The sequence below is a fragment of the Helicoverpa zea genome, chromosome 15 (assembly GCF_022581195.2).
Source record: "Helicoverpa zea isolate HzStark_Cry1AcR chromosome 15, ilHelZeax1.1, whole genome shotgun sequence".
Classification (NCBI taxonomy): domain Eukaryota; kingdom Metazoa; phylum Arthropoda; class Insecta; order Lepidoptera; family Noctuidae; genus Helicoverpa; species Helicoverpa zea.
Window position 1 is genome coordinate 7,838,038 of NC_061466.1, and position 14,443 is coordinate 7,852,480.

General features: G+C 37.5%; 2 protein-coding genes across 2 annotated transcripts; both read right to left on the reverse strand.

Moving 5' to 3' along the window:
- Positions 1-320: 320 nt before the first annotated feature.
- LOC124637219 lies at positions 321-3,432 on the reverse strand. Its single transcript, XM_047173581.1, has 2 exons — positions 3,194-3,432; positions 321-1,367 (listed from the first exon to the last, which is right to left on the reverse strand). The coding sequence occupies exon 2, from the start codon at positions 1,263-1,265 to the stop codon at positions 321-323; it is 945 nt and encodes a 314-aa protein (XP_047029537.1). The 5' UTR covers positions 1,266-1,367; positions 3,194-3,432.
- Positions 3,433-3,439: 7 nt separating this feature from the next.
- Positions 3,440-4,971, reverse strand: LOC124637220. Its single transcript, XM_047173582.1, has 3 exons — positions 4,610-4,971; positions 3,507-4,133; positions 3,440-3,444 (listed from the first exon to the last, which is right to left on the reverse strand). Exons 1-3 carry the CDS (start codon positions 4,725-4,727, stop codon positions 3,440-3,442), a joined length of 750 nt encoding a protein of 249 aa, XP_047029538.1. The 5' UTR covers positions 4,728-4,971.
- Positions 4,972-14,443: the final 9,472 nt, after the last annotated feature.

The window sequence follows — 14,443 nt, forward strand, 5'->3', positions numbered from 1 at the left end:
GTCCCCCTTTCCTTGCGCTAGCAACTCCGCACGTCTTTTAGATTTTAAATTTACCCGCTTTTTTTTTTTTTTTTTTTTTTTTTTTTTACCACTTCTCTGACATAACCTGCCTTGCCGTGTTAGTCGTTTGTAACATCATTTCTTTTAGAGATATAAGGTTCTGGCAAATCTCTTTAGGGTTTTAACGGGTGGGTTGGGAAAATGATATATCTTCGAATGAAGCGACTCATATAATAATGATCGAACTTCACTTGGAAGTTCGTTTGATCATATATTATATTTCGTCGCTTCATTCTTCAGATATATTAACCATGTAGATGTTAAGAGACGATATGAGATTTGCATGTATGGTTGGAATGAAATGAGAGACATACTGACTCTGCAAACTCTGCTTCATTAATTATGTTCAGCTTATAGAACTTGGCGAACGTATGTGAGCGGCTAGTCCACCCCGCGGTTCTGCGTATTGTGTCGATGCACACTCCCGCTGAACTAGCGGACGAGGTCGAAGCGTGTCGTGTACTGTGTGCACTGAATATCGATGTATCTACACCGCTTTCTGACAACACTAACTTTATCCAACGGCTAATAGTTTGGGCCGTGGCCGCCCTGTTGGGTTTTTTAATTGTTAATATTAAATTATCAGAGTTTTTATTCCGGAGAGTTTTCGTAGCGTATATGTAATCTGAAAGTACAGTGGCCGGGCAAATATTTGTATTGTCTACAAAGTAGGGAAGAAAAAGTACGGGCTGTTCCCTACCTGGAGCAGAAGTCTTGATAATATCTGTTATTATTATTTTAATTCCAGTGGATGATATATTTATATTTTCAAGCTTAATAAGGGAAAGAGTTTGGACTCTTTGTGCCGTACATAAAGCAAGTAGTATAACTAATTTTTTAGTTAACCGGTATAAGTCCAAGTCCCTATTCGGGTACCAATTAGAAACATGGTTAAGTACTAGTTGTGGGTCCCATGTGTGTGTATATTTAGGTTTACTAGGTTTAAGCTTATATGCTCCCTTTAACAATCGTTTTACACATTCGTCAGAACCTATATTATTGCCCAATAATAACGAGAGTGCAGATCTGTGTGAGTTTAGGGATCCGTAGGAGGCACCCTTGTTAAACTGTTCCGTTAGGAAAGAAATAACTTTTGCCACTGTACCCTCGAATGGATTAATATTGTTAATATTGCAAAACTGCCACCAGGCTTTGTATGAGACACTATATTGTTTTTTAGTGTTATCAGAGAGCGATGCTAGCATGAGATCTATCGATTCTATGGGGATATTACGTCCGAGGAACGACTGCCGGAGAGTATCGCTGCAGCCAGCGTAAGTTGACTGTGTAGTGGGTGGTATATGTTCCTGGAAGGGGAAACAAGTAAGTTTTTATTGGGTGGAAAATATATGATTTCAGAGGAAATTAAATCTCTTAGCATGGGAAACCAAGGTTGTGATGGCCACCATGGGAACACTAGTATGCCACGCGCCTCGTCCTGTATAATCTTATAAAGGCATTTCAGTATTAATGAGAATGGGGGAAAAGCGTAGAAGAACATACGTTTCCAGTCGATAGTGAATGCATCGACAAAAGACGCGTCTGGGTCAGGAAACCAGGATGCATATACATGGCATTTGGCATTAGTGCGAGAGGCGAATAGGTCAATTACGGGCTGACCCAGTTTGACAATGATAGTTTGGAATGCGTGGTTTGCTAAACTCCATTCTATATCCGGATTAATTCTTCTTGACTCGATATCGGCTTCAATATTATGCTTAGTGTTAATATAAGATGCAAACAGCCATATGTCTCGCTCCTCGCACCATTGCCAAATTTGGGAAGCAAGATTATTTAAGTGAGGGTATTGAATTCCTCCCATTCTATTAATATAACTTATTGCTGTATTATTGTCCACCCTCAACAAAATAAAGCAGTTACAGAGTTGCTTAGCAAACGTTTTTAATGCTAGAAAAACAGCTAACAATTCTAAATAATTTATGTGACAATCCCTTTCGGTTTCCTTCCATGATCCGTGGGCGCGGTTTCCATTACAAAAGGCTCCCCAGCCTGTCTTAGAGGCATCAGAAAATATTTCTATTTTGAAATCTGGATTTTTTATAAAATTCGTACATATGTATATATTTTGAGCCCACCAGTTTAAGTCATTAATAATTGTATTGTACTGTTGTAAGTTTACTTTTGCGTTATAGTTATTATTAAATCTTTTCAAGAGAAGGTATTTTACGCGTTCTAAGGCTTTGGTATATAGCCACCCGTATTTAACAGCGGGGCACGCTGCGGTAAGAACACCGATTAAGTGAGCAAATTCTCTAATAGTGCAAGAGGGTAGACTGGTAAACTTTTTAGCGAGCTGCGCGATGATATGTCGTTTTTCTTTAGGCAAGGAAACAGAAAGGTTTGTTGTATTGTAAATAAAGCCAAGAAATTTGCATTGTTGTTGGGGTATTAAAGAGCTTTTATCGTAGTTAATTATGAATCCGAGACACGTTAATGTTCGCAAAGTCTCATTAACGTTACTAAGACACTCGGTGTAGGATTTACCAATACATAATATATCGTCAAGATATATAACGGATTTATATCCGCGGTATCTAAGATATGATATAACCTGTTTCATTATCTTTGTAAAAACTCTAGGTGCGATGGAAAGACCGTAGGGCATAGCGTTAAATTCGTACGTTATTGTATCACCGTTATCATTTTCGAATTGAAATCGAAGGTATTTACGGAATGACTTTTGAATCGGTACTAAAAAATAGGCTTCTTTAAGGTCGATAGTAGCCAGAAATCCGTTTTTTGGAATAAGTTTAGATGCGGTCCTATGATCTTCCATTTTAAAATGTGATTTTTTAACAAACTTATTAAATGGTTTGAGGTTTAAGATAAACCTCTTACCGCCATTTGGTTTAGTTGCTAGAAATATGCGGGATATGAACTGGTCTCTTACGGGTTCACAAATGCTGACGGCACCTAAGTCTAACAGCTTTTTAATAGCGATCGCCATGTCGTGTTTGTCTTGTTTAGACCAACATGTGTTTGTTACAATGTGAGGTTGTACTCTCTCAGACCAGGGGATATCTACGCCTTCACTAACCCACTTAAGGACAGTTTTGTTATCGGTTATTTTAAGCCAACAATTATAATAAAATTGTATTCTCCCTGCATGTACCTCGGTTATCGACGTCGTGTTGAAGCACGTGGCTTGTGGCTGTACCTGGCCCGACTGGTCGTTGCCGCTGCCGATGTCGTCGGGGGAGTTCGGTAGTTGATCCGATTCTGACCTCCTCGCCCCCCTCCCCTGTTTGACTGGGAGCGAGAAGGTCCCGACCAGTTTCCCTGGTAGCTGGACCGTGGAACCGTGGGCTGTATCCTGGAAGCTGAAGGCTTTGAAGCAGGCGAAGGTTTTTTGATTAGATCACCCTGTTTTACAATAGCCTTTGAGGCCTTTATTTTTTCCGAAAGGTCGTTGCCGAACAGAGTACTGTCCCGTTCGGAGCGATCGAGGGATTGTAAAAAGGATTTGTCCAGGCAGGGAGTTATGAATTTAACTCTAGCCTCTGTATTTTGGTGATGCAGATCGGATAGAATACGGCATCCGTCACTGATATACTTGATAGCCTCTATTCTGCTGTCACTATTAACCAGCAAGTGTAACCCTCGGTTAATTGCAGTAATGCCTACTCCCAGCTGTTGTTGGGTAGCGGTCATTTTCTTATCTCGGAATCTACTAGACTCTGGTATAGCCGCTGAAACTTCGAGGTTCAGTGCTGGCGCTTGAAGTAAAGAGCAATTTTCCGGGATAGGATAATTCGCCATAAGCGCCTCTCGACACTCCTTAGTCATGCCTTTCTTCAATAAAGGCAGCCATAATTTTGCGAGATTCTCGTGAATTTTTACGCCAAACTCCGGGTTTTCATCCGTAATCTCGCCTAGTGCCGCTAGAATATTCGGGTCCAGGTCCGGAACTGCGAGCGGCGCTGGTTCAGCTTCTGCGAGAGGCAAGTCGGTGGGGGCCTCGGAGGCCGGCGCCGCGTCGCTCGGTGGGTCCATTGGCGCATCTGGTTCGCAGTCGATCACTTCGTCGTTCGGATTCTCCAGTTCTCTCGGACCTGACGACGATATTTTGTTTGTTACAAGAGTGACTTTTATCAGTAGCGGGTAGATGAGAAAAAAAAACCATGTGCTTGTTGTAATAAAAAGCTTCTAGTACATACGTTATAACGCAATTACTAGGTCCTAAGAACTGTGTTTGTTCGATATAACCGTCGTGTTATCATCTCGGATAACCTCCAGGTACGATTAACCATTGTGTTGCCATCGCGGACAACCTCCCGGTATGTGTAAGCCATCGTGGTACCATCTCGGGCACCCTCCCGGCGTGTATAACCATCGTGTTACCATCGCGGGCAACCTCCCGGAATTTTAATGCCATCGTGTTACCATCTCGGGCAACCTCCCGGCGCGTATAACCATCGTGTTACCATCGCGGGCAACCTCCCGGTATAATAGTTATGTTACGTACACAAATACGTATAGGAAAGTTTAACACTTTAAGCACCAAGTATTGAAGATATTTAGTACTTACTTGTATTTTGTTCCGAATCTGATGAGGAAACAGCACGAATACGACGACGTTTTCCCTCTAATTTTCTTATTTTTTCCTTGTATCTTTCGATCTTGTCTTCCACTTTACGTTTCGGCATGATAACGAACTTATAGAAAATACTTTTGAAAAAAGACGTCCGTCTGTTGCGGCGCACGAAAAAGGAATGATGTTACAAACGACTAACACGGCAAGGCAGGTTATGTCAGAGAAGTGGTAAAAAAAAAAAAAAAAAAAAAAAAAAAAAAGCGGGTAAATTTAAAATCTAAAAGACGTGCGGAGTTGCTAGCGCAAGGAAAGGGGGACTACATGGTTAATATATCTGAAGAATGAAGCGACGAAATATAATATCTTTGTGTGGTTAATTAGTTGTATATGTGTGCGTGTGTATTTAGTGTAACAATAGCGTTGGTGTGGCTGTGTGCGTCTTGAAGAATTTTTGATAGCGTTTGATAGTTTAATACGTTTGTATTTTGTGGTAGGCTGAGTTAAGTGAAGATTTGAAAGTCTAGTGAGTGTTGGTGCCTTTTCTTAGTTGTGGTTTTTAAAATGTATCTTGAATGTCATTGGTAACGATAAAATGATTTGTGGAGTACCAGACTATATCTTCTTAATTTATTATAATTAGACAATATCTTACAACAAGTACCTTTTCAAACTTTAGTAACGAGCTTTAACTGTGGGCAAATTATAGTGGACACTCGTTAGGTAAGTACATATACATAAACTACTATTGAACCACATAAACTTAATCAATTGATACAACTCATACAACAATAAAAAGCTTATAATATAAAGTTAAATATAACAACAATAAATATAAAGTTTATACAACAATACTAAGCTTCTATTAATGAATTACGACGATTAGCCTCCAATTAGAATCAGATACTGTCAGACTAATCAAATAGATCGTAATTATAGATTAGCAGTGAAAGTATTGTTTGTTAAACAATAAACTACTGCGTGGTACAGTCGGCCATAAAAGGTTCAGTAGTTTTGAAAAAATCTTTGTTACAAAAACCAAACCGACTGCGATAATACCTATATTTAAAACCTTCTTCTAAATTTTATAATATAGTGAGATAATCGCGTAACATAAATATACAAATCAAACTGCGAACTTTTTGAAGTTGGTAAAATAATGTTCTATGAGTGTAAAGGGGTTATTTGAAAACGAGCCACTAACTGCGACTGCATGAAATCGGTTAATGGCTGAGGGTAGCACGTGCTAATACCACGACGATTGAAAGCCATTTCATATAAATATAGTCATACAAGCCAATAGTGCAGCTGCGGTAGATTTCTTGCAGTCACTGCACGTGTGCCGGCAGTTCATTTCTAACTAACACTTTATGAGAAAATGGACCTTGTTTCATGACATTCAAATAAATCTTACCCTTAGCCTACTACTAAACAATCGGCAGACTGTATGCAAGGGTGTCTTTTTTAAAAATCTTAATTCAATCAATGTTTTTTGAGTCGAGTTTGATACCGGATAAATACCTGATCGTTATTTCATGTGTAGTTTCAGGACCTACTTGCATTTATCTTCATGCCGACTTATGAGTCAAAACCAACTATCGGCAAACTAAAGGTTTGTAGTGTGCACGTACTCTTAGGGTCGTAAAGTACATTTTCACCCGACTGTACAATGACTGGTATAATTTATTGTGATTGAAATAAATTGTGATCTGTTTTAAACAAAAGAGTTCTTGATTGCTATTGTTGAAGGTTACTCCCACGGGAATTAATTGTTTTGAATGATACTTCACATTTTAAAGGTCAAGGAGTCCTTATCATTAAGGTTCAAGTTGAAGTTATGGTTTGCCATTTCTGTTCATTGTTTTAAGGTCATTGGCATAAATATAATTACAGCACCACATTATACATAATATATAAAGATAATTGATACAATAATTCTAAACGACTACCTTCTGCACAAACCCTAAAAAGTAGCCTATAGCGTTCCTCGATAAATGGTTACCTAACGTTGAAGATTTTTGCAAATCGGACCAGTAGTTCCTGATATTAGCACGTTCAAGCAAACATTCATACTCTTTCGCAAGCAAATAATAATATTAGTATAGATTAACAGAAACAGTAATTTTTGTATTTCTGAATCCTCGTCATCATTATATCCGCCAATTGCCGTCCACTGATGAACGTAGGTCCGCAGGTAGGTCTCAAAGAACGCTAACCATGCACCATATTTCTGAATAATATTTTATTTAAAATCAATTTTATTTAAAACAAACTTCAAATGGAATATACAAACAAATCTCTAAACATTAGCCCTCTCCCGGCGTGTCGTTTAAATAAACCAATGCTCTCAAGGTAATGACAAGATGGCTGCGATTACGAGATACCGCATATATTATTTGAGGGTTGAGCGGTCGGACGGTCAAATATACATAATCCTTACATTTCAATATCACCTCAAAACATGGACCCTATTTGTGTCTACAGTTGTGCGAGATTATTATGCTTTTTGATATTGTAGGTTAGATATTTTTTATTCACGGACAAGTCAAGGATGAAAATGTTAAATATAAATACCAATTATTTTGTGTGACTCTCCTTTATATTTCAATCAAAAATGATGATAATCACCTAACAACAAAGCTTCTAATCTATACTTCTATACCAATATAATACAGAGGAAACATTTTTTTGTTTACTTGTTTGTATCCTAAGGGCTGCGAAAGTCTGTACCAATTTTTAAAAAATATTTCACTGTTTTTCCCAGATAACATATTTTATACTGGTACGGGCAGTAGTTCACATGGAACGCAGAAAAAAACTGCGGATAAACGGCTAGTCTTTGATATTTTTTTGTGTAAAACTTAACATATTTACGCTTTTACGTTTCTAGATACAAATCAATACGTGACAACAACATAGGTATTAGGCTGTTTAGTGCCAATCTTAGCATAATCCTAAGTTATAAAGCTCCGATATATCCCAGTTTAGTGCACGGCACTAGCTTACACGGCCGTATTTCAACGTTCCATATTGTGTATATGGGCGCGAAACTAATATTTTTATTTAAATTGTAATTATTTTGTATCAACTACCGATAATTATAATGTTGCAAGTAATTTTTATTGTCATTTCCGTTTTTATATTAGTATTTGTTTTGACAGCTTTGTTAAATTTAGTATTTATTTTATTTTGAACTTCCGTTTGATTTAAATTTATTAAGTTTTTGTTTTGAACTTCCGTTTACGATTTAATTATTTTGTAAATCTTTCTTTTGACTACAACTGTATTTCCGTTCGTGATATTACAAGTGTTTCCGGCTGTGATTAATAATTAATATTAGTATGTCTGTAGATTTAAAATTGTGTTTCCGTTTATATTTTATACCTGAATAAGTCTTCAATTTGATTTCAACCATGTTTCCGTTTGTATTATTTTAATCTAATAGTAGGATTTTATTTTAATTCTTGTGTTTCTTTCGTATTTCCGTTTTTGTATTAAATTCATAATATTAGAGCTTATTTTGATTCGCTAGCGTTTCTGATTGGTTGATTGTAGGTATTGTAATACTTTTAACATTCCCGCTCTTTTTGATTGTCAAAAATCGGTATAAAAAGGCCGCAATGTGGCCATTAGGATTCATTCTTTTTTCGCTCAGCAGTGAATAAACAACTTAAGTCGGAGTAAGTCCTTTTTATTATAATATTTGTTACCCTATTTAATTGTGTGTGTTGGTGTGTGAACTTTTTGGTGGATATAATGTGTGATCGTGGTGACGACGGCGATGACGCGCCGACAGCAGCGGTGGGATCTACCTCGCCCCTGTTGAGGTCTTCCGGAACCAGGGCCCGCAAGCTAGCCCCGGCTACGCAGCCAGACCCCACCTTCTCTCTGGAACAAGTGATGAGCCTCGTAACCTCCATAACGAAGCAGGCTGCATCCAGCGCCGCCTCTAGCGCTGTGACTGCTGCGCTAAATGCTTCTCCAGCGCCGTCTCGGGACCGTGGTACCTTCTACCTACCACCCTTTGACCCAGATGTCAGATCACATGACATCAGGGACTGGTGTGCCAACGTTGACCAAACAATTTCAACGATTGGTATATCGCCCCACGAAGCTCGTATGAAGGCGATTCTGCAAGAGCGAAGACTTGGGCCGACACATGGTCACTGCAGTCCACTACATGGGAGCAAGTGAAACAGGACCTGATCCAGACATTTGGAGAAGAATTCCGCTATGCTGACGACGTCCAGCGGTGGCGCAACTTCACGTCGGAGCAGGCGAGCAGCTACGCGGACTACGCGACTACGGGATGGACGCTGTTTAAGCGTGTGCGGCCTGAAGCAACGGATGCCGAGGTAATTGATGCTCTTATTACTGGTATCTACCCTGATTTCATAAAATGTGAATTGTTACGTAATACGCCTGACTCTTTGCCCAAACTAGTTTCCGTTTTAAAACTTACCGCAAACGCGACCGACCAAAGACTGACAACAGTACGGACAAAAATCCTCCCAACAAAAAGCCCAGACCTTTCGAAATACCCGCAACTGCCACAAATATTTGCTTTAGATGTAGAAAGCCAGGTCACCTCATGCGTGATTGTAAGGGAAATTCGGTAGCTTCAGAGTTAAATCCACCTGCAACGTCCGCTTCTCAGGTTACGCCCGATCGTAAATCAGTAGAGTGTAAATATTGCCATAAAAAGGGACATTTAGAGAAAAACTGTTTTCGTAAGCAGAATGATGAGAAATCCAAACCACAAGTAAATTTCTGTGGCCCTATAAATAGATGTATGACTACCGTCAAAATTGGAGCTAATACCTATTCTTGTTTATTTGATTCTGGTGCAGACTGTTCGTTAGTACGAAAAAGTATTTCTGGTTCGATTCCAGGCAAAAGGAAATCTGTCAGCACAATTTTTACCGGAATTGGTGGCATTGATGTTATGTGTTCTCAAAGTATATTGGCTATTGTTGAGATAGATCAAGTAACTGTAGAGCTAGAGCTGTTCATTATGGAAGATCATCAAATCCAGTTTGATATTTTAATAGGCTATAATTTAGTTCAAATTCCTGGACTTGCTATTACATTGTCAAATTCAAAGTTAACTGTAACTAGAAACATGATTGTTAATGAATGTACCTTGTCCGATTCGGAAACAAAACTAAATACCGACATCGATGACCCTAATTTATTGGAGAAATTAAATGTAGTTTTGGAAAAATTCAAAGACAATTTTACTTCTGGTAACAAAGTTTCAGAGGTTAAAACCGGTCAGTTAAGCATTAGATTAAAGAATCCAGATAAAATTGTGCAACGTAGGCCATACAGATTATCACCAATAGAACGTGAAAAAGTTAAGGAAATAATTGATGACCTTAAACAAAATGGTATAATTCGAGACAGTTCATCTCCTTTCAGCAGCCCTATTCTATTAGTTAAAAAAAAGGATGGATCTGATAGGTTGTGTATAGATTTTCGTGAATTGAATGCAAATACTGTTAGGGATAATTTCCCACTGCCTCTTATTGCCGATCAGATAGATAAGTTAGGTACAGCTCGATATTTTACTTGTTTAGATATGACTGCAGGATTTTACCAAATACCTATTTCAGTCGAATCCATTGAAAAAACAGCGTTCGTTACACCCGATGGCCAATATGAATTTTTACGCATGCCTTTTGGACTTTGTAATGCACCGTCTGTCTACCAGCGTGCCATTAATAATGCGTTAGGTGACTATAGAGATAAAATTGCTTTAGTTTATATCGACGATGTGCTTGTAATATCTGCCACCGTAGAGGAAGGATTAACTAATCTACAACTCGTTTTAGAAAGGTTAACTAACGCTGGTTTTTCTTTAAATATTAAAAAGTGCTCCTTTCTAAAAAAATCTGTTGAATATTTAGGAAATATAGTAGAAAACGGAACCGTTAGGCCAAGCAGTAGGAAAATAGATGCACTCTCTAAGACCTCGGTGCCGAAAAACGTTAAGGAGTTGCGTCAGTTTAATGGTTTAGCTGGTTACTTCAGGAAATTTGTTCCAAACTTTTCGAAAATTATGTCTCCTTTATACGAGTTAACTAAAACGGGCGTACCTTGGAAGTGGACGGAACGTCAGGAAAATGCTAGGAATGAAATAATTTCTAGATTGACATCCTCCCCACTCTTGACAATTTTTAATCCCGACTTACCATGTGAACTCCATACAGACGCTAGTTCTCTTGGTTATGGTGCTGTTCTAATTCAACGCCATGATAATAATCCTCATGTTGTAGGCTATTTCAGTATGCGAACAACCAATGCTGAGAGCAGATATCACTCATATGAGCTCGAAACATTGGCTGTAGTTAAAGCCATTAAACATTTTCGCCATTTTTTATACGGTAGATGTTTCAAAGTCGTAACAGATTGTAATTCACTTAAAGCATCTAGAACAAAAAGAGAACTGACGCCCAGAGTTCACCGCTGGTGGGCGTTTTTGCAAAATTTCCAATTTGATATTGAGTATAGGAAGGGTGACCGACTTTCTCATGCTGACTTCTTTAGCCGGAATCCCGTAGAGCGCGAAGATAATAAAATTCATAGCGAAAATAGCTCTTTACAATTTTCAGTAAACTCCTCTACGTTAGATCATAACTGGCTACTTATCGAACAAAAAAGAGACCCTGTTCTTAAAAACATAGTAGAACAACTGGGGTCCGATACAATTCCAAAAGACATAGCAGACACTTATATAATATCACAAGATAAACTTTTACGACGTAAAGTTCAAATTGATAATAAAACTCGTAAACTTATTATAGTGCCACAAAATTACAGATGGAATCTTATTTCTCATTATCACGATAGCCTTCAGCATTTTAGCTGGGAAAAAGTACTCGCTAAAATAAGAGAACAGTATTGGTTCCCAAACATGTCAAAATTAGTTCGAAAGTTTACTGAAAATTGTGTAAGTTGTAGAATTCGAAAAGGTATGTCCGGTGCCAAACAGGTCACTCTCCATCCTATAGACAAAATCGCTATTCCTTTTCACACCATCCATGCTGACATAACCGGGCGTATGAATGGTAAACGTAACAACACTGAATATGCATTTGTATTTATAGACGCTTTTACTAAATATACGCATTTAATTTACACTACTGATAGAACGTCAAATACAGCTATATCTTGTTTACAAGAAGTAATTTCTATATTTGGTACCCCCAATAGACTTATAACGGACCAGGACAAAAGTATGACCTCAGCTGACTTTAAAAACTTTTGTCAGCGTTTCGGTATTGAACATCACGTAGTAGCTAAAGGCGCTAGTCGGGCAAACGGACAGGTGGAACGTATTATGAAAATAATCAAAGATAATATGTCAGTTGTAGAGCTTAATAAACCTTGGCATAGTGCTATCCGAGATTTACAGTTGGCTATTAACTCTACCATTTCTAAAAGTACGGGAATATCTCCAATGGAGTTGCTATTTGGGAAAAAATGTTCACCACCAGGTATTAAGCTCTTACAAATTGACAGCGATGAACCAATCGATGACCTTAATGCTGTAAGATCGTTGTGTAAATTAAGGATGGACGAGCGATCATTTCGGGATAAATTAAGATTTGATAAAGGTAAAGCTCATATAAATCCTTTTAAAGTTGGAGATTTTGTCTTAATGCATAAACATGAAAGACATACAACTAAGCTTGGTCCTAAATATGAAGGCCCTATGGAAGTTCTAGAGGTTCTGCCAAATAATCGTTACAAAGTAAAACATGTCAATTTGCGGGGTTGTTCTGAAAAGATCGCTAGTCATGATTTTTTGAGACCAGCACCTCTGGCCCAAAATGATCCATTTATGGATAATTGTGATGATAATAATGAACCGACCGTATGGGCCGATAATGATTAAATTACCTATCCACCTTTCCTTCCTTAAGCGCTGGCTGGCCACCATGCGTATCCTTATTCCCGGTCTAAGGGCTAGATCCCAGGCGGGTGATGCCATGTGATATGGCTAGATCCAAGGCGGGTGATGCCAAGTCAGTGATTTTGGGCTAGATCCCAGGCGGGTGATGCCATGTGATATGGCTAGATCCAAGGCGGGTGATGCCATGCAAAGAGGTTGACCCTACATGGGCCATATCTATTTAACTTGTGCAGCGCAGAGAGCGCGCTGGATCAGAATGGCCGTATGGGCGCGAAACTAATATTTTTATTTAAATTGTAATTATTTTGTATCAACTACCGATAATTATAATGTTGCAAGTAATTTTTATTGTCATTTCCGTTTTTATATTAGTATTTGTTTTGACAGCTTTGTTAAATTTAGTATTTATTTTATTTTGAACTTCCGTTTGATTTAAATTTATTAAGTTTTTGTTTTGAACTTCCGTTTACGATTTAATTATTTTGTAAATCTTTCTTTTGACTACAACTGTATTTCCGTTCGTGATATTACAAGTGTTTCCGGCTGTGATTAATAATTAATATTAGTATGTCTGTAGATTTAAAATTGTGTTTCCGTTTATATTTTATACCTGAATAAGTCTTCAATTTGATTTCAACCATGTTTCCGTTTGTATTATTTTAATCTAATAGTAGGATTTTATTTTAATTCTTGTGTTTCTTTCGTATTTCCGTTTTTGTATTAAATTCATAATATTAGAGCTTATTTTGATTCGCTAGCGTTTCTGATTGGTTGATTGTAGGTATTGTAATACTTTTAACATTCCCGCTCTTTTTGATTGTCAAAAATCGGTATAAAAAGGCCGCAATGTGGCCATTAGGATTCATTCTTTTTTCGCTCAGCAGTGAATAAACAACTTAAGTCGGAGTAAGTCCTTTTTATTATAATATTTGTTACCCTATTTAATTGTGTGTGTTGGTGTGTGAACTTTTTGGTGGATATAATGTGTGATCGTGGTGACGACGGCGATGACGCGCCGACATGTACAAAACACAGTATGGAATGAACAGTAGGTTAGCTTTGCGCAGTAGGTCATGCCTGAATCTTCACAACTATATTCGTACTCGTATATATTTCATGTACTTAACTGTGACATGTACAGTTGTTTGGTATTTTAAAGTTAGGTTAGTTGGATTTTATTTGAACTTATGTTAAACGTCCTTAGAATAAAAACTATCCAAAAATCTCAGAGAAGGTATAACTGAAAAATAAATAGTAAAAATAATATTTATATCATTACATGCATTCCTACCGTCCTTTCCCGTTTATTTATCAATATTTGACATTAATTTATTTTACACATACAGACAGTCACCAAAACATCAATGTTTTATTTTTGAAAATATATCTATAATTTTAACATTGGTAAATATGACAGACATAAACTGCAACTTTTCATTCACTTAAGAGACATTTTGAAGTTAAACTACTGTACATTTCTAACTGTGGCACAAAGCTCGTCGGTTATCACGTAAGTAGCTCTTGATAAATGGAGCGAAGGCTGGATACCACCATATCTTTCTGGTTAATAAACTCTTGCCCTAATTCTCTTTTCTCTTAGGAGTTGAGCTATTTAGAGAACCAATCTTGATGATTATGATGTTATCTTGACATATTTTTCGTACGATATAATTATGTGGATAAAGTTTTTTTTTGAGCATTATTGTAAGTTTTTTAGTTAGTTAAGCCGACGTTTGCTTTATCATCCTAAGAGTTAATATTATTATTTGTATAATGCACAAAAACGAATCTCTAACTTTGCTAGCGAGTGACTTCAAAACAATGGGACTTTTCAAAGTTGTTGAATTTAAATTTTGATTACATTTTTTGGAAGGAAAAAGTGAAAAGATAAAGCATATTTTTAACCTAAAAAA

What these genes read in the sequence shown, in the direction of transcription:
- LOC124637219 (XM_047173581.1), bottom strand. Translation starts at nt 1,265, where the DNA reads ATGCTAGCATCGCTCTCTGATAACACTAAAAAACAATATAGTGTCTCA.
- LOC124637220 (XM_047173582.1), bottom strand. Translation starts at nt 4,727, where the DNA reads ATGCCGAAACGTAAAGTGGAAGACAAGATCGAAAGATACAAGGAAAAA. An exon ending in AGATTCGGAACAAAATACAA is followed by an intron (nt 4,134 to 4,609) that starts GTAAGTACTAAA and finishes TATCGTCGTCAG; the next exon opens with GTCCGAGAGAACTGGAGAAT.